The sequence below is a fragment of the Oryctolagus cuniculus genome, chromosome 20, assembly GCF_051225735.1.
Source record: "Oryctolagus cuniculus isolate XC-2025 breed Fujian yellow rabbit chromosome 20, ASM5122573v1, whole genome shotgun sequence".
In the NCBI taxonomy this organism is placed as follows: Eukaryota; Metazoa; Chordata; class Mammalia; order Lagomorpha; family Leporidae; genus Oryctolagus; species Oryctolagus cuniculus.
In genome coordinates, this window is record NC_142886.1 from 10,622,333 (window position 1) to 10,644,807 (window position 22,475).

Here is a 22,475-nt window from a genome sequence, read left to right on the forward strand (position 1 = left end):
GGAGGGTGTGGAGTAGCCCAGTTCTTTTGGTTAGACTTTAACACCCCTTCAATAGATGGGAAACCAAGTCAAATTCACTGAGGTTTTCCTGCTCCAAACAACAAAACTCTCTGCTCTGTCCAGAACAACGCAAAAAACAAACAACAAAACCAAAAACCCTCACAAAACAAAACAACCCCAATGCTTACACACCCTTCCCGGCGAATGTGCTAAAAAGGCTTGAAAAACTACCCCTGAAAACACGTTTTATGTTTCCATTCCCCTGGGCATCTATTTATCTTAGCTTTCAAAACTCCTGGCATTTTGCACGGCTTCCTTCAGATGATTTCCTGATGGAAACAATTAGGCACATGCGGGCCCCAGCCTCCCCGGCGGCTTCCTCAGCTCCTCGATACTGCTCTCCCTGTACTAGACATTGTCTTTCATGTAAAATTCGAATACCAAGTGGAAAAGGCCACTTAAAGCTAGGGCACGGAGAGACTTTCTAATGGGCGCATCGAAAAGGCAGAACGCGTTGAGATTTGCTTAAAATGCACTCAACAATATCTGAATTTCAAACTTTAAAAAAAAAATCCGTCTCTTCTAGATCCAGCAAAAGGAGATTAGGGGATTTACTTTCCTGGGAATTACGCGTTCTTAAAACAAAGGTCTTTAAGAGTCTCCGCATCCTCCCCGCCCCCACCTGGGCAGAATCTCCCGGACAGGCCGAAGGGGTCCGCCTAGACAGCCCAGCAGCTGATCATCAACCGGCCACGGGCGCTGCACGTGCCGGGCAGAGTTCTCGCGGGCGGGCGGGAAGTGGCGCCTCGGCGACTGCGCCCCGCAGTCCCCCCACCCCGCAACACCGTGCGTGCTCACAAGCGCTGCAAGTTCGCTCAGCGCCCCAGGAACAAAAGGGTCAGCTCGGCTGCGCCAGGTGGGGGTGGCCGCCGCCCGGACGGTGGGCGCCTGTCTGCAGCGGGCGGGCGTGCACGCGTGCGTTAGTGCCGCTTGCAGGGCCACCGCGCTCAGCCCCGGACTTACTCGCAAGCACAGGTCGTCCCATTGTCTGTGCAGGTGCTCCATCTGCTGTCGCAGCCCCATCGCGTCCTCCGCCAGGGCGCGCCGGCCCAGCTCCGCCTGCACGGCCTCAAGCTCTTGCCAGTTCTGAGACCAGGTCGCTAGAGACTTCTCCAGATCCTGCATGGAGACACAACTCCACTGGAGCGGCCGCGGTCTGCAAACCTGAGGCTGGGGGCGGGGGAGGGGAGGCCGGGAAGGGGGAGGGCCCTGGTGCAGCCGAGCGGCGCCTGCAGGCCTGGCTGGGCCGTTCTCGGCCACCTTTTTCTCCTAGGCACTCTTCCTCAGGTGGTTCTGATTTTCACAGTTAATTCTGCTTTAAAGTCACCGCAGGCATTTCTATTGATTTAGTATCTTTGGAATCCAATAAAAATTCTCACCTGCATTGTGTTTTAAAAGTTTGTGGCTGATGAGAAAAACTTTGCATGGGTTGCTAAGATGTTTTGCATTTAATTCCATTTTTTCCCACCGCCCACACTTTTGGAAGTACCCTCATTCACTGTGACTTCTCAGGTGTGGATCATACACCTTGTGTGCCAAGGGAACTCATTCCAGTGAACGTCCCAAAAGAATGAGTATAATGGAAGGAGAAAAACAAAAAGACTGTTCCCAAATGATTGGCAGAGGTGTGTTTACAGCCAAAATCCTCTGGCTGTGGGAACAGCTAGCTCCCCCCCCCCCCCAACCCCTTGCTTTTATTTTAAGACCATTTCTTTAGTTTTAAAATTTAACAATTTGTGGGGTCAGCACTGTGGCACAGCAGGTAAAGCCACCGCCTGCAGTGCCAGCATCCCATACGGTTGCCAGTTCGAGACCCAACTGCTCCTCTTAAGATCCAGCTCTCTGCTGTGGCCTGGGAAAACAGCAGAAGATGGCCCAAGTGCTTGGGCCCTTGCACCTGCGTGGGAGACCCTGAAGAAGCTCCTGGCTCCTGGCTTTGGATCAGCCCAGCTCTGGCTGTTACAGCCATTTGGGGAGTGAACCAGCAAACTGAAGATTTCTCTCTCTGTGTCTTTCTCTCTGCCTCTCCTTCTTTTTAATTCTACCTTTCAAATAAATCAGTCTTTAAAAATAAACAGACAGTTTTTAACACTCGGGCACATTTACGTTGTATGAGACCTTATGTGCCCGGTCACGGAGGGGAGGCTGCTGGAGCGAGTCTCGTGGGTCCTTTTCCTCAGCTCAGTATAGAAATAAAAAGCCAGGAAACAAGTTGCAAAGAGGCAGGAACGTTTATTTGACAGAAAAGAAGATTTATTTGATTGGCAAGCGACAGAGAAAAGTGTGTGGTCTGAGAGGAGGGCAGGTGGAGCACCCCAGGGGGACACTGGCTTTGAGGAAGGGTCCGGGGCTTCTAAGGCGCTACTCTGCTCACTGGGTCATCCTGTTGGGGGTGCCCATTGCACGGGGCGGGGGGCTCACATACTGCATGTTGATTGGCTCGGGGCTCATGCAGATGGATGGGCACAGCTCCAGCCGTTGTGGCCAATTGGGGGGTGAACCAGCAGATGGAAGACTGACCGACCTCTCTCCTGGAGACCGTCCGTCTCCTTAGGGGCTCAGCCCCACCCCCTGCCAGCTCTGGGTGAAAGACTGCACCCACCCTGGAGGAGTGATTTCAAGCCGCAAGGTCACAGGTGCAGAAGGGGCAGCTGTTAGCGGGGGAGCCGCCGGCCGGGTGGAGACAGGCTTTCCAGCCACAGCTGACAGCCCGCTTGTGTGGGACGTTCTGGCTATGTCTGAGGCCCAGACTCCCAAACCCACTGCCGGCCTCAAACTACATACATACACATATATGCTATTTTTTTCTTGAAGACAGATATGAATGTCACCAAATGAGGGATTCATAGGCCGTGATCACAACATGGGGAACGAAGGGCATAACTGGTATAGCCCAGCGATGCAGTGTTTATGCGCATACAGCGAACGACCCGACAGCCACACAGCTTCTCTGCTCTGTTAACTTCCACAAACCAGAGAAAACGTGACCTTTGTTGCCTGGGCCTGACTGGTCTCACTCAGTGTAATGTTCTCCAGTTCCATCCATTTGGCTGTGAAGTGTTGGTCACTTCTGGAGTTTGATCAAGCAAAACGACTTTCACAGTCGGGGAAGGAAAAGGCAGGAGCCTACAATTCCGCCTCACGTCTCAACACATTTTTTTATTCCAAAAGAAATCTTTTATTTAATGAGTAAAATTTCATAAGTAAAACTTGAGGAATATAGTGATTCTTCCCACCATATCCGCCCTCCCACCCCACCCCCAGCACATCTTAAAGGTCCTATTCCTGTCAGTTGAAATCTAAAAGGACACTCTAAGGATTTCAGAAAGTCCATGGAAAACGTGCATTATGAAAACTCTACGCAGGGGGCCCGGTGCTGTGGCATAGCAGGTAAAGCCACCACCTTTGCGGGCTCTGGATCGAGTCCTGGCTGCTCCACTTCCGATCCAGCTCTCTGCTATGGCCTGGGAAAGCAGTAGAAGATGGCCCAAGTCCTTGGACCCCTGTATCTGCATAGGAGACCCGGAAGAGGCTCCTGGCTTCGGATTGGCACAGCTCTGGCCATTGTGGCCAATTGGGGAGTGAACCAGCAGATAGAAGACCTCTCTGTCTCTGCTTCTCCTTCTCTCTCTGTGTAACTCGACTTTCAAATAAATAAATGAATCTTTAAAAAAAAAATCTATGCAGGGATCTCAAAATTTCCTGCATAAAAACACACTGATTTATTTTCATTCCATTTTTCTGGAAACTCTCTGAAATACCCTCGCACGATGCCATTTGCATCAGAAATTGGTCTGACATGGCCATAACCAAAATGTGTTAATTCTGATTGATTTTCAGAGCCCAAGGAGCCACAGTGGGATGATTTTATAACAAGAAATCACATTTAATGAAATGGTCCAGAACATTCTTTATAAAGGTGACAGAGTTCAGAAATAACACCTAAATGACAAGTGTGTGGCACAGCGAGTTAAGCGGCAGCTTAAAACACCCCCATCACATATCCGAGTGCTGGCTCAAGTCCCAGCTACTCTGCTTCTGACCCACTTTTTTTTTTCTTTAACAGATTTATTTATTTATTTGAAAGTCAGAGTTACACAGAGAGAAAAGGAGAGGCAGAAAGAGAGAGACAGAGAGGTCTTCCATCCACTGGTTCACCCTGCAATTGGCCACAAAGGCTGGAGCTGTGCCCATCCAAAGCCAGGAAGCCAGGAGCTTCTTCTGGGTCTCCATGTGGGTGGAGGGGCCCAAGGACTTGGGCCATCTTCTACTGCTTTCCCAGGCCATAGCAGAGAGCTGGATCGGAATAGGAGCAGCCGGGACTAGAACCGGCGCCCATATGGGATGCCGGCATTGCAGGTGGCGTCTTTACCCGCTATGCCACAGTGCCGGCCCCATGATCCATTTTCCTAATGCCCTGGGAGGCAGCAAGAGATGGCCCAAATGCTTGGGCCCCTGCCACCCATGTGGGAAACCAGTAAAGAGTTCCTGGCTCTGGGCTGGCCCAGCACAGGCTGTTGAGTCCATCTGGGGAGTGAATCAGTGAATGGAAGAGTTCTCTCTCTCTGTGTTGTTCTTTCAAATAAACATGTAAATCTTAAAAAAATAAAAACAGAAACAGGAGACCGGTTGGTATTTTAAATCGCAAATGCTTGTTGCCTTGTTTCAGTCTCTTGGTTCCTGCTGAGTGGGTGACCATGGAGTTTTTGGGGGAGCGCTCCTCGATGTAGCTCTGTCCTGTAGGCAGCTCAGGCGCCCCCTTCACCTGGACCCACAGGGCCTCTGGTGAGCCACGGCGCTCCGAGGTGTGTGCCACACGGAACTAAGCGGTTTATTCCGGTCACCCTCCGCATTTGAAATGCAGGCGCAGTTTTTCCTAAGACACGCTTTTCCTGTGAGCTCCCTGAGCTGTGTGTGGTGTCTCCCGGTCCCCGGGCCAGGAAGCTGGGCCTGGCCAGGGCCCTGCTCAGCCGCCTGCACTGATCCACATCCCGGATTAAACCACAGCCGTCTGGATTCTTATCATACCTTCCACTGCAAGGTGGAGAGCTTTGCAAAACGGGCATGTGGGGCCGAGCTTTAATAAATATTCATACATTTTGCCAAATCATCTGAAAGCACGACTGTCTCATTTTCCCTATTTTTCAATGTGCAGTTTTTATACAGGGTGGTGGCGGGGCGAGCTGAACATGGGCAATGATCGCCGGCTATTTTTAAATCTGCATTTTTAATGACTAGCCTGGAATGCTACCAACTTTTCACGCTCCTGATCCTACATGGTATTTGGGGAACTGCCGGAGCCAGCAGACCGCAGACGCAACGGTGGCTAATTCCTCAGGGGAGGCTTCTCTGAGCCACTGGGCAAGGCGGCGGCCTCCGTTTTACGCTCTGACCGCCTGTCCCTGTCCTTGTCCTCTCGAACTGGCCATTCTTACTCATCATTTACTCACACGTGCGCGTGCACATGCCCCGGGGCGGAGAGCTTGGCTATGTAGCTCTCACGTCATTCCGGGAGGTCAGCAGGGGCTGTGACCACACTGCTCACCACGGCACTTCCCGGTGCCTACCACACTGCCGGCTGCAGAGTGAGTCCTCCACTCTCAAAGCACATGACCGAAAGAAAAGCAATTTGGCAGTACAAGGACACTTCAAAAAAAAAAAAAAAAAAGCCAGTGCTGCGGCTCACTAGGCTAATCCTCCGCCTGCGGCGCTGGCACCCCGGGTTCTAGTCCTGGTTGGGGCGCTGGATTCTGTCCTGGTTGCTCCTCTTCCAGTCTGGCTCTCTGCTGTGGCCTGGGAGTGCAGTGGAGGATGGCCCAGGTGCTTGGGCCCTGCACCCGCATGGGAGACCAGGAGAAGCACCTAGCTCCTGGCTTCGGATCGGCGCAGTGCGCCATCGGAGCAGCCATTGGGGGGTGAACCAATGGAAAGTGAAGACCTTTCGCTCTCTCTCTCACTCACTAACTCTGCCTGTCAAAAAATAAAAATGAAAAAAAGAACTTCTGATGTAAAATTCGTAGGAAATCCATGCAAGCTTTTTCAGACTACACATTTTCCAGGAAATGTCTGGCATCTCTCTATGCATGGATTTCAGCGTTTTTGCACCAAAATAGGTATAGCCTTTAATTCCATTTTCTGTGAGGTTTCTGAGACAGTCTCGTGTGTATCAAAGGCTGGAAAAATGTTCAGGAATACCACGGGAAACACCCAGGACTCAGTCCACCATATCAAGAAGGGAGACTTGCTATGGAGATTTATTGCACTTGATGGTTGCTATCAGTATAAACGTTTCAAAAACCAAGCTTCTGTCTTGAAATTAACATGCCCTGGATTTGCTACCAAACTGGTTGCAAAAGAAAACGAGTATGTTGTAAACTTCCTGCACATTCCTTTAATCAGATAGGTTGTTTATACTGCACAAATGACTAAGCTTCCAGTAATGTGTAATGTAAAAATCTCCCAGTGGTCTGACTTCACAAAGCCATTTCTCTAGCCTAGCATTTGAGTCAAAAGAGGCCCCCCCACCCCCCAAATGAACATGTATATAATAAATATCAGCCTGTGTATGCAGGAATATCTTTCGAAAGGAGCCCGCCACCTGCAGCACCGGCATCACAAATGGACGCTGGTTCGAGTCCTGGATGCTCCACTTCCAATCCAGCTCCCTGCTAATGCACCTGGGAAAGCAGCGGAGGATGGCCCAAGTGCTTGGGCCCCTGCAGCCATGTGGGAGACCTGGAAGAAGCTCTTGGCTCCTGGCTTCAGCCTGGTCCAGTCCTAGCTGTTGTGGCCATTTGGGGAGTGAACTGTCAGATGGAAGATCTCTCTTTCCCTCTCTCTCTGCTTCTCTGTAGTTCTGCCTTTCAAGTAAATAAATCAATCTTAAAAAAAAATAACCTCAGAGCCACACCTTATATTGCAGAGGAGGAGCAGATGGAAGAGGAGCTGAGGGAGAAACCCCAGGACCCCAAGGAGCAGAGTCCTTCTCATTTCCACACCAGCATGATGAAAAGCACTGGCTCAAATTCCTTAGGAGCCCAGGACGTGGCATCAGAAGACGGGGGCAAGTGTTTTCCAACTGAACATAAAAACTCGGATTCGACACAGAGAGACAAAGGCAGGTGCACGCTGCCGGCACTCAGAAAACCGCGGAGGAAGGGACGGCCCAGCCGCCAGCTGCGGCTCCGCTACCTTAATGCGCTCCTTCTCCTTCTGGAGGTCCTCGTGGAGCTCTGGAAGAGAAGCCCTGCTCTGCACCTTCACACCTTGCAGCCTGCTCTTCAGCTCCTGGAGTTTCTTTTCACACTGCTCCCAGGCCTACAGGAAATAAGAATAGCAGCGGTCAGGGCTCGGCTGTGAAGAACGCCTTGGGGAATCCACGATCTTTCTTTCTTTTATTTATTTTTTAAATCTATTATTTATTTTTTTAATCTATTTTTTTTTTTGACAGGCAGAGTGGACAGTGAGAGAGAGACAGAGACAGAGAGAAAGGTCTTCCTTTGCTGTTGGTTCACCCCACAATGGCCGCCACGGCTGGCACATCACGCTGATCTGAAGGCAGGAGCCAGGTACTTATCCTGGTCTCCCATGGGGTGCAGGGCCCAAGCACTTGGGCCATCCTCCACTGTACTCCCTGGCCACAGCAGAGAGCTGGCCTGGAAGAGGGGCAACCAGGACAGAATCCGGCACCCCGACTGGGACTAGAACCCGGTGTGCTGGCGCTGCAAGGCAGAGGATTAGCCTATCAAGCCACGGCACCGGCCCACGATCTTTCTAGGAAGCGTATTTGGTAAAGCACAAAGAGACCTGCGGCTCTGCCTTGCACAGACCGCGCTCTGCAGGAGCAGATGGGGCACAACAGGACGCTGCGGCTCCGGCAGCTCTGCCTGGCTCACTCCATCACTGGTCTCTCCGCCCTATCCCTTGGCTACCCAAGCTCCTTTCTACTGGCGGTTTGGGGAAGTTCTTATCTAAAAGACTCCTGCAAGGATCAACCTTTAGCATCTACAGCCTTGGGTGCATGCTATGATAGCACTGTAAGGCAGCAGCCATCGGCCACTTTCCTCGTCTTTTGCAGTCACCCCTCTGGGGGGGCTCTCCACTTCTCACCACTCCTGTGAGAGCAGCTTTTTGCTTAAAGCGCTCAGTGGTTTACAAAGCATTTCCAACTTGACTAACTCTGGAATTATAACCTCAGAAGGCAGACAGGGCAAGAATTAGTATCATATTTAAAGTGGAAAACCAAGATTCAGAAAACACTGTCTGGCCCGAGGATATGAGGTTAAAAGCCTGATCAAGTCTCACCATCTATTTCCCTCAGACCTTACATTACTGAGCAAAAGGTGCCTGCGTGTTCAAGGTCAAGGTGTTTGTATTGAATTCATTAGGATAAATGAATTTCTCATCCTAGGATTACTACAGGTAAACAAATACAATTAAATACTATTTATAAACAAATAGAATTAAATACTATTCCCCAATCCAATGGATACCTAAGCATACTTGGGTTGGCCCAAACCTCTGCTAACACCCCACCTAAGGAGCGGCCATTTTCTAGCAACACAAACTGAACCTCAACCAGGAAAAAAGCAAAGAGAGAAGCCAAACTGGGAGTCCTGGCCTCTCTCAGCAAACTCATCTGCATTCACCCCAGAGCTGCACAGACACGGCAGGTGTCCAACAGGTATCTGCCAGTCAGTGAATTTCCACACGTTCCATACACCCAGTCAAATTCAGATATTTTATGCACAGTAGCTGCTCAGGTCCTAACTTAGCATGGGCCAGGACTTCCTCTGCATGTAGGCAAGTTTGGTTATCCAGTTCAGGTACGCAGAAAAGACACACACACAGGCGAGTGAGCCAGTAGTGGCAGTCGGCTCAGAGAAAACATAAAGTGAAAACAGCCTGACCTTAAGGACATCAGAACTTGAAGCACGCAGTCAAACAGGGCCATGGGCTCAAAGGCGCTCAGGTTCCTTGGGAACAACGTGGCATTTCAGCACAACAGAATAACGGTGAGTTTCCCAATAAGGGCTCAGAATAAAGCATACCCATCCTTAAAGGTATAATCGGAAATTAGGTGGACAACTCGCTTGTGTGCAAAAAGGGCATTCTCCAATGAAATCAGGAAAATGAATTGCCACCACGCTTATTTTCAGACATTATACCCAAGGACAGGCCATATATGGAAGATTAACTCTGTGCATTGAACCCCCACTGAAAACGACTGCTCCTGTTTCATGAAAGTCAATATGCTAACAGAACTTGAAGTATTTCTAGCCTTACAGTTACCGATGAGCTTTTGCAAGGCTATATTGATATTTTACTATTTCTAAGCTACTGACTGACATGACAGGGATTAGGCAGTAGGACTTGATCTCCCTTGGAAAACTCACAATATTGTGGTTTCTCAGAACCATTCTCATATTCACAGAGCAAACAAAAGATCATATGTACTGCTTTGGAGGGGGTATCTTCAAAGACTCATGAAAAATGCATATTATGAAAAGAATATACACAGATTTCAAAACATTTTTTGTGCGCCAATAAACTTATCTTCTAGTTTTGTTTTCCCATGAACTTTTGGAAGCATCCTCACATCTGAATGTTAGGAGCAGGAAAGGCCGGGGTGGGTTTGGTGGGGTTACCTCCAGCGTGCCCTGGAACTGCTGCACCATCTCTCCCAGCTGGAGCTCTGTGCTCGTCCAGCTGTCCTGAAGCTGGCTCATGGTCTCGCCAACGGACGCCCTGGATTCCTGGTCACTCATGTCCTGTAACTTTCCCCCAGCCTCCAAGGTCAGCGCATAGGTGGTCTGCCATCTCCGAAAGTGGATTTCTTTATTCTACAAAAAAAAAAAAATCGTTTATGCCTCTGACTTGATACAAATATGATTGTGGGTAGATGTATCTTTCCTTTGGAGCTTTTCTTAAATGCTAATTCTGGTCAGAATGTATACATACACCCTCTTTCATATGAAATGCAATGTTTTCCTTTGAGTAGACAATACATTAGCAAATAAGGTGTCCTTAAGATTGGAAAGAGGTAAGATTCTTAGTGTAATGATTGAAAACACAAAGAATTATTTTTTAAAAGATTTTTTATTTTTGAGAGGTAGAGTCACAGACAGTGAGAGGGAGAGACAGAGAGAAAGGTCCTCCCTCCTTTGGTTCACTCCCCAAATGGCCGCTACGGCTGGAGCTGCGCCGATCTGAAGCCAGGAGCCAGGCTTCCCCTCCAGATCTCCCATGTGGGTGCAGGGGCCTGAGGACCTGGGCCATCCTCCACTGCTTTTCCAGGCCACAGCAGAGAGCTGGATGGGAAGAGGAGCAGCAGGGACTAGAACCAGCACCCATATGGGATGCCGGCGCCACAGGCGGAGGATTAACCTACCGTGCCATGGTGCCAGCCCCAACATAAAGAAATTTAAAAGTATACTTCACAGAAGAAAAGCCTACCAGATAAATGGATCTAAGAGTATTAAGGAAACGAATGAAGTATTAGATCTGAAATGATCATTTCTACCGGCTATTATGGTACAAGAGTCACTTTACTCCTAATCCACAAGGATAGGATGTGTACATTATGCTGAACAAACATCTAACAGGAGAGAACGAGGGTGGGCATTGCGGTGTGGTGGGTTAATCCACTGCTCGGGATGTCTACACGGTGTACGGATCAGGGTGTCTGTTGCATCCAGGTTGCGCCACACTTCTGATCATTTTCCTACTGATGCGCCCGGTAGGCAGCAGATGATGGCCCAAGGATCTGGGTTCGTACCACCCACACAGGAGACCTGGACGGAGTTCCTGGCTCCTGGCTTTGGCGTGGCTTAACCCCGGCTGTTGTAGGCATCTGGGGAGTGAACCATGGATGGAAGCTATCTCTGTCTCTTTTTGTCTCTATCACTCTTTGAAATATATTTTAAAAGATTTTTATTTATTTGAGAGGTAGGGTTACCGACTGAGAGAGAGAGAGAGAGAGAGAGAGAGGTCTTCCATCTGCTGGTTCACTCCCCAAATGGCTGCAACGGCTGGAGCTGCACAGATTGGAAGCCAGGAGCCCGGCTCCCCCTCCTGGTCTCCCATGTGGGTGCAGGGGCCAGAGGACCTGGACCATCCTCCACTGCTTTCCCAGGCCACAGCAGAGAGCCGGATTGGAAGAGGAGCGGCCGGGACACGAACCAGCACCCATATGGGCTGTCAGCATTGCAGGCAGAGGCTTAGCCTACTGCACCACAGCACTGGCCTCTTAAAAACCTTTAAAAAATAAAATAAAAGATGAGAACAAATAAAAAAGGCAAAATATAATAAAAAGTATACCTTTAAGCTTATTATTGGTACATAAACATGTCCATCAATATATACAATAAAGCTTTATTTGTTTTGTAACTGGAATGGCAGAGAGATCGACAGACCATCTGCTGGTCACTCCCCAGATGCCATCATGCCCAGGGGCTGAAGCAGGGAGCCGGGAACTCAGTCCAGGTCTCCAACGTGAGTGACAGCAACCCAGTCACTTAAGTCATTGCTGCTGCCTCCTGGGGTCTGCATTTAGGAGGACGCTGGAATCAGAGGCGGGAGGCAAGAATCAAACCCAGACACTAGGGAACTCGAGCACCCTAACCACCCGGCTCCATGGCCCTGCTCTAACCACCTCCATCAGCCTTACTGCGATCTGATGTGCTCTTTATCTGTGGCTTTGTCTGCCCGTCCCCGTGAGAGCAGGGGGTCTCGGACCACACAACACACTCAGCTCTCCGGATGTTGACTGGATCAGAGCGGGTGCTGTTAACAGCTGGTGACCGGACAAAGCGACGGGGAAAGCACACAATTTCAGCAGGGTGGCCCTGCACGTGGCGGGCTCTCCAGGGTGAACAGTGGTCCCCCTGCTCGACGCAATGAGCCCAACTACTTACTCTCACTTCACGCGCTCATGGACGCGAAGCTGCTGTCCAGAGGAATTTGCCCTTCAAGAAGTAGGCAGGAGGAGTGGGTGGCAGCCTGACTTAGCAGTCCCACACCAGCAGGCCTGGGTTCGACACCAGCTCTGCTTCTTGATTTTAACTCCCTGCTAATGCTGACCGTGGGAGGCTGCACAGATGGGTCATGTAACGGAGTTCCTACCTTCTGGTTTCATCCAAGCCCAACCTTGGCTGTTGCAGGCTTCTCTACGTGTCTTTTTCTCTCAAATACATAATAATAATAATAATAAAGGCATTCTACATTACTCCAATGCTGAACAGTTCATCATTAGGGAGTGGCTTATGAGTTCAGGTGGTGCAATGCTGTCACCCCAAACTGCTCCCACTCCACCCACCTGTCTCCACCCCGGCTCCTCCCATGGCCCGGGACAGCCTCATTACTTCTAGATGAACCCGTACCGTTGGGTTTCTGACCCCACAGAGTGATGGGCCGGGCTGTGAGGTGTGCTGCCCCCACCCTGCTGGCCTCCCATTGGACAAAGTGCAGCTGAACCATGCCACCCTAGAACACACACATCAGAGATGAGGGAACATCCCGCCGTGGGGGGGGGGGGGCCTTGCACACAGTACCTTCAGCTCCTGCAGCAGGCTTCGGGTCTGGGAAAGGCTGTAGTGGTCCCGGCCCTTCAGGGCAGACAGCAGGTGGCTGGTGTCGGCCAGGAAGCGCAGCAGCTCCTCCGCCGAGGCCGTGAAGCACCACCACTTCCGCACCAGCCCCTCCGCCTCGCGCGCCCTCTGCCGCACGCCCTGGGCAGCTCGCTGCCAGCGGTCCGCCAGCTCCGAGAACCCCGCAACAAATTCAGGGCTAGGGAAGACAGAGAGCGTCACGGCGTGCTGACACCAACGTGGGGGAGAGAGGACTGTCCTGGGTAACAACGCTCAGATTTGATATCTGCAGGCACAACTGAAAGACCCCAGCTTCTTAAAACCCCAGCATTGTCCAACTGAAACATGAAGGGGGCTTGTGCAAGGGCAGCGCGTGCGTTGGTGAACGGGGTTCGGCAGAAAATATTTGCATGAAACCTGGTGTTTTGCCAGCACGGATAAGAACCATTCTTTTTTTTTTTTTTTTTTTTTTTTTTTTTGACAGGCAGAGTGGACAGTGAGAGAGAGAGACAGAGAGAAAGGTCTTCCTTTGCCGTTGGTTCACCCTCCAATGGCCGCCGCGGCTGGCACGCTGTGGCCGGCGCACCATGCTGATCCGATGGCAGGAGCCAGGTACTTCTCCAGGTCTCCCATGGGGTGCAGGGCCCAAGCACCTGGGCCATCCTCCACTGCACTCCCTGGCCACAGCAGAGAGCTGGCCTGGAAGAGGGGCAACCGGGACAGAATCCGGCGCCCTGACAGGGACTAGAACCCGGTGTGCCGGCGCCGCAAGGCGGAGGATTAGCCTAGTGAGCCGCGGCGCCGGCCAAGAACCATTCCTTTAAACAAACTGGAGCTTTTTTTTTTTTTTTTAATCAATTAGTTAACTAATTAGAGAGGGAAGGAGAGAGAAAGAGAGAGCTCCTGTCGGCTGATGCTGTTTTAATGTACAGAATGCCGAGTGCTGACGGAAAGAAAACTAGAAAGTAGATCAACAGGAAATGGATGAACATATAGGTAGGTACCTTGGAAAGCTACTGAGTATATGAAGGTGTATGTTATATAATTTTTAAAAAAGATTTATTTATTTATTTGAAAGGTAGAGTTACAGAGAGGCAGAGGCAGAGAGAGAGATAGAGAGAGAAAGAGAGAGGTCTTCCATCTTCTGGTTCACTCCCCAAATGGCCTCAATGGCTGAAGCTGTGCTGATCCAAAGCCAGGAGCCAGGAGCTTCTTTCAGGTCTCCTATGTGGATGCAGGGGCCCAAGCACTTGGGCCATCTTCTACTGCTTTCTCAGGCCATAGCAGAGAGCTGGATCAGAAGTGGAGCAGCCGGGACTCGAACCAGTGCCCATATGGGATGCTGGCACTGCAGGCGGTGGCTTTACCTGCTATGCCACAGTGCTGGCCCCACTTATATGATTTTAGCCATGAAGAGCAGACTTTCTGCAAGGATTCATTGGCTCTTTCCCAGATCAATAACATCCTCCACACGACAAGCGAAGCCCTCATTTATTCTGGGAAAGTCAAGCCTTGCTATACTGAGCAAAACAAAATAACAGGTCATTCTGGAACTGGCTGGAATCCACTGGTTCAGAGCTGGAAGAAATCGACTCTGTGTTACTTAGCTATGCTGCAAGAAGATTCTCTCGGGCATATGGATGTTACGGAGAGGAAAACAAGTCCTCTAGGACATTCGGTGAAGGTAATGTTCCAGGCCACCTCCAGGCTCTCTGCCCTGTGTTTCAGCTCAGCTGCAAGACCGCGACATTTATCCACAGGAGGCTGCCCCACAGGGACTCTACTCAGCCTAACTGGCACTGCCCAGTGACCCAACCAACCCCATATCCACATAGGGAGAACTCCCTCCTATTATGACGAGGGCTGAGCTACCTGCTGCAAATGGCGGCATTGGAAAAATTATTTGCTAAATAGCAACACAGCATGAAGGTGAGAGTCAAGAGGAAAGCATATGGGGCCAGTGCTGTGGAATAGCGGGTAAAGCCGCCACCTGCAGTGCCGGCATCCCATATGGGCACCTGGTTCAAGTCCCAGCTGCTCCACTCCGATCCAGATCTCTGCTACGGCCTGGGAAAGCAGTAGAAGGTGGCCCAAGTGCTTGGGCCCCTGCACTCTCGTGGGAGACCCGGAAGAAGCTCCTGGCTCCTGGCTTCAGATCAGCTCAGTTCTGGCCGTTGCGGCCACTTCGGGAGTGAACCAGTGGATGGAAGACTCTCTCTCTCTCTTCCTCTCCTCCTCTCTCTGTATAACTCTTTCAAATAAATAAATAAATCTTTAAAAAAAAGAAAGAAAGCAGGCACTCTGAAATGCCTGTGGCTTATAAAAAAAAAAGGAAAACATACTATAGAAGTCCAATTTGAGATAAAACTTGGTAAACTATAGTTACTTCAAAAACAGTAATGAAAAATGGATTAAAAGACAGGTTTATTTTGTCACAAAAAATGTTTTTTTTTTTTTTTACATCTGTGCATAGTTTTTTTTTTTTTTTTTTAAATAACATGCATTTTCCTGAACTCTTTGAAGACTCCAGGTATGCTTGGGGGACGGGTGTTTTTATTTATCCTATTTACTTGAAAGACAGAGACACAGAGAGACAGAGATCTCCCACCCACTGGCTTCCTCCTCAAATGCCTGCATAAGTCAGAGCTGGGTCAGGCTGAAGCCCAGCACAGGGAACTCAACCCAGGTCCCCCAGCAGGATCCCCCGCACTGGACCTATCACCTACTGCCTCCCCGGGTCTGCCCCAGTGGGGAGCCAGAATCCAGAGCAGAGCTAGAACATGAACCCAGGGACTCCAACAAGGGGTCTCGAGTGGCATCTTAATGGCTAGGACAACTGTACACCCAAAGAAGTGGCCGTGTTTTTTTTTTTTAAGTTTCTGGACTGCTCACCCCATCCACCAACCACAGGGAAAAGTATCACCAACATTTTTATCACCACATGGCAACACCACGTCCCAGTGGATGGCAGGAAGGCTGGCCCCACAGTGACCTACCCATCAGTGGGCTGCAGGGCACTGATGTGAGTAGGGTCCACACGTGGGAAGCCTGCTCTGACCCCTGCGTGGGCTCCCTGTGCCACAACCGTCACAAGTCCCAGAAGGCTCACCTCCTCTCTACCTCCGCTGTGTCCAGGAGTTGTAGGGACTGCGTGACCCAAACATCAGCAACTCTCTGGCTTATGGAAACTTCAGCTTCTAACATCTGTGTATGAGTCAAAACAGAAACCGTCAGCCTGGGGAATTCACGTTTATGAATTTGGAACTCACAGATTCGATGAGGATCTAAGCTTCCAAGGGACATATGGGACGATCGACTTTCAAATTGTTTGAGCGCAGCTGCAAAAAATGTTCAGCCATCCTATCAGCACCATATATGAACATCACATCAGGTCCACCTACATCTCCAGGCACTTTTACTGGGCAGTGACTCTGGCCAGGAGCTGTGCAAAACATGAGTTGTGTCTCGTCTATTTCTCAACTGTAGGACTTGGGTGCTTGGAAGGACAGGCAACTAAAGTATTTGTGTCTGTTTTATTTTCACCGGATGATCTTTAAGTGATAATGCATACTTAAGATAGTTACATTCAAAAGTTACAGTCAACTGATCAACCTCACCTTGGAAAAGCAGGATCTGTCACCACCAGCAGTATTCTCAAATATCCATCAGTTTCCATAGAAACTCCTCCGTGGAATTACTAATGCTAGGGCTCTAATTTATCAATACTAGAGAATTCAGTGAAAATACAAAGAGAAGCTAACGTGCTCTCCCATGCTACTGGCACAGTGGTACAGTGCTTGCCTTCTAAAGAATCGAAGTTGTGCTAGAAACTTCCGAGGACTACAGAAAACCTAGGAGCGCTGCCACTAATAAAACAGAGCAAGGGAACCAAATGCTGTAATTCATGAAATGGGAGAAAATCTTGCAAATGACCAGCTGACAACTGAATATGTCAAAACATTTGTGGAAAAAAGAATTAAAAGATGTTTATTTTGGTGAAAAATTTTGAAATTGATACCTATGGTAAGTCTTAAAAAGTCCATAGAAAATGAGCAGTATGGTGGTTAAGCCACCGCCTGCAGTGCTGGCATCGCATCTGAGTGGCAGTTCAAGTGGTAGCTGCTCCACTTCCACCCAGCCTCCTGTTAAGGCACTTGGGAAAGCAGCAGAAGAGGGCCAAGTGGGAGACCTGGAGGGAGCTTCAGGCTCCTGGCTTCAACCTGGCCCAGCCCCAGCTGTTGGGGCCATTTGGGGGATGAACCAGCAGATGGAAGATTTCTCTCTTTTTCTCTGTATCTGCCTTGCAAATAAATACACGATTCTTTAAAAAAGAAAGTGAGTATTATAAAAAAAATTATGCATGGATGTCAATTTTTTTTCCCACCAAAATAAACGTCTCTTAATGCCATTTTCTGTGAATTTTTTGAAGTGCCTTAAACATCCTGTGGTTAGGGATGGGTAGATGCGCCCCATGCCCACCCCCGGGGGTTTTACTGAAATCTCTCTGTCTGACTCCTGCCCCAGGGTGAGCAGCTCAAGGGGGCAGCGAACTCAGGGTCACCTGGAACGTCTTCTGCTCCTCCAGCAGTGCGGCGAGGCTGTCACCAGCACTCCCTCCCAGCTTCTCTTCCATCTTCTCCAAAAGTTGGACCCACTTCTCACAGCAGTAAAGAAAGTTTTCCTTCAGTCCAACGTCCTGCAGCTCCCTGGAAAGGTCGAGACAAACAACACAGGTCCGTACGACAGCGACACTCCCGAGCCGTAGCCAGTACAACAGCACAAGCGGGACGAGCTGACCTGCAGCGGTCCATGGCCGTGGCCGTGGCTTGGATCCATTGCCGGTTCATGCTCTGCAGCGTCTTCACGGCCACCTCGCTCAGTGGGAGCTTCAGGCTCACTTCATTCAGCCGCTCAAGATTGGGTGAGTGGGCTGTCAGTGCCAGCACTCGGTTCTGTAAAACACGCAGTGGTTAGGTACGGGCTGACACCCCCACCCCACACAGCACAGCCCACGGTGGAGTCTCAGGTCCTCAGAGGTTAGGGTACGGCTGACACCCCCACCCCACACAGCACAGCCCACGGTGCAGTCTCAGCTCCTCAGAGGTTAGGGTACGGCTGACACTCCCACCCTACACAGGACAGCACACAGTGGAGTCTCAGGTCCTCAGAGGTTAGGGTACGGCTGACACCCCCACCCCACACAGGGCAGCCCACAGTGCAGTCTCAGCTCCTCAGAGGTTATAGGGTACGGCTGACACCCCACCCCACACAGGACAGCCCACAGTGGGGTCTCAGGTCCTCAGAGATTAGGGTACGGCTGACACCCCCACCCCACACAGGACAGCACACAGTGGGGTCTCAGGTCCTCAGAGGTTAGGGTATGGCTGACACCCCCACCCCACACAGCACAGCCCACGGTGGGGTCTCAGGTCCTCAGAGGTTAGGGTACGGCTGACACCCCACCCCACACAGGACAGCCCACGGTGGGGTCTCAGGTCCTCAGAGGTTAGGGTACGGCTGACACCCCCACCCCACACAGGATAGCCCACAGTGGGGTCTCAGCGCCTCAGAGGTTAGGGTACGGCTGACACACCCACCCCACACAGGACAGCCCACGGTGCAGTCTCAGCTCTTGCTTCCAGCTTCTTGCTAACACAGATCCTGGGCAGCGCCAGGTGATGGCCCGAGTAAGTGGACACCTGGGTTGAGTTCCTGGCTCCTGGCTTCAGCCCTCTGCCTGTTCTCAGCCCCTGTGGTATCAGGGAGTAATCAGTGGAGGGGAGCTTTTTCCCTCTCTCTGCATCTCAAATAACATAAAATGAAACTGAAGTCCAGGTTTTCAGATACTACTAAGATAGTCAGACCACAAAAAGGTTCTGCTTATCTCAAAGACAAGGGAATATTGGAGCCTGAATTAGCAAATGGTTTGTCCAGAGCTGGGCTTGAACTCAGAATCCCAATCTGCACAACCCGAACAGCCCAGAAAATACAAAGTGATCTCAAATTTTGTCTCTGAAAAATACAGAAAATGGGCTTAAAAAAAAAAGATCATTCTGGACTTCCAAGTCCCCTTTAGTCTGCTAACAACTAAACCTGCAGCAGGCCATGCAGCTTGCCTAAAAATCAAAAGAAATGGGTTCCTTGCTATGCAGCAAGGCACAGTGCTTACAGCATAATTTAACAGTATTCTACACATGGGCGGCGCTGTGGCATAGCTGGTTAAGCTGCCACCTGCGATGCCAGCATCCCATATGGGCACCCGTTCGATTCCCGGCTGCTCTACTTCTGATCCAGCTCCCTGTTAATGTGCCTGGGAAAGCAGCGGAGGATGGCCCAAGTGCTTGGGCCCCTGCCACCCAGGTGTGAGACCCAGATGAAGCTCCTGGCTCCCGGTTTCAGCCTGGCCCAGCCTTGGCCATTGCAGCCATCTGGGGAGAGCACCAGCAGATGGAAGATCTCTCTCTCCCTCTCTCTGTGTAAGTCTGCCTTACAAATATAATAAACAAATCTTAAAAAAAATACTCTACCTAGATTTTGGATGAATGTAAAATCACAAGAAAGCAAACTCAATACTTTGTCTTTGGAATATATCCCAAGGACAGCCTCTAAAGCAACAGCATCCATGTTATCGCTACAGAACTCGGCTGTAATATGCTGGCTCTGGGTCAGCAAAACTTCTCCACGAAGGGCCAGACCATAGGCATTTTAGGCTTCGGCAATGGGGTTTCCGTAACAATTCAGTTGTGTCCTTACAACAAGAAATCACAGTTTATAAACAGAGGGCAGGCTGGTTCTGAATAAATTTTTATTTACAAAAATAGGATGTGAACTTGGATTTGGACATTGGGTCACAATTTGCTGTTCCTGATCTAGGATTATAAATATAGACCCTTAGTGGGTTGCAATATACAGAATTCTTTTTTTAATTTTTGTGATAACTTTTTTTTTTGAAAAAAGATTTATTTATTTGAACGGCAGGGTTACAGAGAGAGAGGGAGAGGGAGAAGGAGAGGAAGGGGAGAGAGAGATAGAGAGAGGTCTTCCATCTGCTGGTTTACTCCATAAAGGCCACAACAGCCAGGGCTCACCAGGCCAAAGCCAGGAGCCAGGAGCTTCTTCCAGGTCTCCCAGGGGGTGCAGGAGCCCAAGCACTTGGACCATCCTCCACTGCTTTCCCAGGCCACAGCAGAGAGCTGCTCTGGAAGTGGGACAGCCAGGACTCCAACAGGTGCCCATACGAGGTGCTGGTATTGCAGGGCAACCTGCTGTGCCACAGGTCAGGCCCCAAATACAGAATTCTTTAATTTTCTCATTTACTTATGTTACCGACAGAAATTTACTAAGGTCATAAAAGGGGGAACTCATGATTTTAATAGAATATTTGACTTTTTCCATCACAACAGCCAGTTCTTAGATTATAGTGATTCACTGAAGCTAATTTGGACAGAATCTAGATTTAAAGAATCTATGAAGAAGTACGGCATCGTACTAGGTGGTTTTGTTGTCCTATCTGTCTGGAGCTTGGAGGAGACATGGCAAGAATGAATGACCAGGCTCAGTCAGTACGGATGAGAGCGGATTCCACATTAGCACTAATTAGCTTATTTTTATTAAATGTGAGCCCAAGCCCTTAGGGAAGACAAGCATCACCCATACCAGGAGTGAGTTGGGATTTTCTTCTCTTTCTTGCTGGTGGAGTTTATCCACATTCTCTTTCTCATGCATAAGACCTTGTAAAGATTCCAGTTGATCCCAAAACTCCTTAAGCTGCGAGAGGACAAACTAGAACAAAAGGAATTTTTCATTAGAGACCATTCCCTTGTACACCGTAAAGAGAATTCGGCACAGCTTTGGGAGATGATAAAAGTTCAAATTGTCTTCAAGGCTAAAGGGTCCTCACTATCATAAATAAGCATCGATGCGTATAAAGAAGCCAGTTGGTTTTCACTCTGTGCCTCTGAGCCTTCCTAGACCAACAGATCGCCTGCTGCAGGATCGCACAGAGCCGTGAACCCTGGAACCCCCCGTTCCTTCCAGTCCTCGCCGGTACTGACACTGGATCTCCATGACCTTCTGGTCTACTGTTTGACAGTTCATGCATGCAAGGCTTTGCAACGGCTGAATTAAGGGTACAACACATGGCTGTGTTTCCAGCAGCTCTTTCTATGATCTCATTCCCCTACTCGGAAATTCTGTGAGATATCGATACTATATGAAATAGGTAATTTTTTCAACCAGTAGTTCAATAAAAAGGAGGGGTTGCTTGAGAAAGCCCAAGTGATTAAAGCTAGATTCACATGGGGATACTCCCGAAAGCTCATGGATGAAAATACATGTTTATTTGGGTGTACAAAGTTTTGAAATCCATGCATACAAGAAATTCTCAAAAAGGGCATGGGAAATGCCAATTATGGAAGAATTATGCATGGATTTAAAATTGTCTTGCACCCAAATGAACTTGTCTTTCAACTCAGAAGTGTTAGGTATCCTCCTGTCTGCTCGGGGCAGCTTCATTTTGCAGTTTTCCTACACAGGAACGCGAAGCGCTACACTCCCAAGGATAAGCGGGCTGCGCAGGTGAAGGTGATGATCTGAGTAGGAAAATAAGACGGACCTCAAATTCGCTGGCCTTCATCAGCAGCGTCTTTTCCAGGAACGCAGCCCTCTGCAGGGAGTGGGGCTGGCCAGAGAGGAACGCGTGGGCGCTGGACTCTGCAGGCTGTGGGAGCCGGTCCAAGAGGGCGGAGCTTCGAGCAAAGGCTTCTCTGGTCTCCTGCACGTCACGGTGCAGCTCCTGGAGACGGAAAAGCGTTCACAAAACACATCTTCCTCCTGTCACACCCCTCCTCCTCCTCCCTGCAGCCCCATCCATCACCGGCTAGGAGAATCTGCCCTGCAATTGTGGGCGTGGCTTCCTGTATTGTTTACTTTTTTATTTTTAAAGATTCTATTTATTTGAGAGGCAGAATTACAGACAGTGAGAGGAAGAGACAGAGAGAGAGGTCTTCCGTCCACTGGTTCACTCCCCAAATGGCCACACAGCTGGAGCTCTGCCAATCTGAAGCCAGGAGCCAGGAGCTTCTTCCAGGTCTCCCACGTGGGTGCAGGGGCCCAAGAACTTGGGCCATCCTCCACTGCTTTCCCAGGCCACAGCAGAGAGCTGGATGGGAACTGGAGCAGCCAGGACTTGAACTGGCGCCGATATAGGATGCCAGCGCCCCAGGCGGAGGAATAACCTACAGCACCGTAGCGCCACCCCTACTGTTTACTCGATAGCTGGAAAAGCTTAAGCTTTCTTCACCGATGCACCTCACTGAAATGGCTCTGACGTCTCAACTCAGAGCTAACACTGACCCTGGACCAATGTGACAGAAGCTTCCAGCTCACAGAACCTGGAGACCAGCTGGGTAGACGTCTCTGGCTCTGTATTTCTTTCTCTTTTTCTTACTTTCTTTCTTTCTTTTTTTTTTTTTTTTACAGGCAGAGTTAGACAGTGAGAGAAAGAGAGAGAGAAAGGTCCTCCTTCCATTGGTTCACCCCCCAGTGGCCGCTACGGCCAGCGCTGCACCGATCCAAAGCCAGGAGTCGGGTGCTTCTCCTGGTCTCCCATGCAGGTGCAGGGCCCAAGGACTTGGGCCATCCTCCACTGCCCTCCCAGGCCACAGCAGAGAGCTGGACTGTAGGAGGAGCAACCAGGACAGGACCGGCGCCCCAACCAGGACTAGAACCCGGGGTGCCGGCCCCACAGGCGGAGGATTAGCCTAGTGAGCCGCGGTGCCGGCCACTTTCTTTCTTCTTAAAAAGATCAATTTATTTGAAAGGTAAAGG

At 50.0% G+C, this 22,475-nt stretch overlaps 1 protein-coding gene across 8 annotated transcripts in view; it reads right to left on the bottom strand.

Moving 5' to 3' along the window:
• SYNE2 (spectrin repeat containing nuclear envelope protein 2) overlaps positions 1-22,475 on the bottom strand; it is a 392,381-nt gene that overhangs the window by 51,890 nt on the left and 318,016 nt on the right. For all 8 annotated transcript variants that reach the window (XM_051826403.3, XM_051826401.3, XM_051826405.3 and 5 more), the window contains 9 exons: positions 21,262-21,441; positions 20,304-20,429; positions 17,445-17,599; positions 17,209-17,353; positions 15,757-15,851; positions 12,612-12,846; positions 9,708-9,902; positions 7,252-7,377; positions 1,024-1,179 (listed from right to left, as the gene is read on the bottom strand). In XM_051826403.3, the coding sequence (XP_051682363.3) occupies positions 1,024-1,179; positions 7,252-7,377; positions 9,708-9,902; positions 12,612-12,846; positions 15,757-15,851; positions 17,209-17,353; positions 17,445-17,599; positions 20,304-20,429; positions 21,262-21,441 (1,413 nt within the window). The remainder of the gene's footprint in view (positions 1-1,023; positions 1,180-7,251; positions 7,378-9,707; positions 9,903-12,611; positions 12,847-15,756; positions 15,852-17,208; positions 17,354-17,444; positions 17,600-20,303; positions 20,430-21,261; positions 21,442-22,475) is intronic.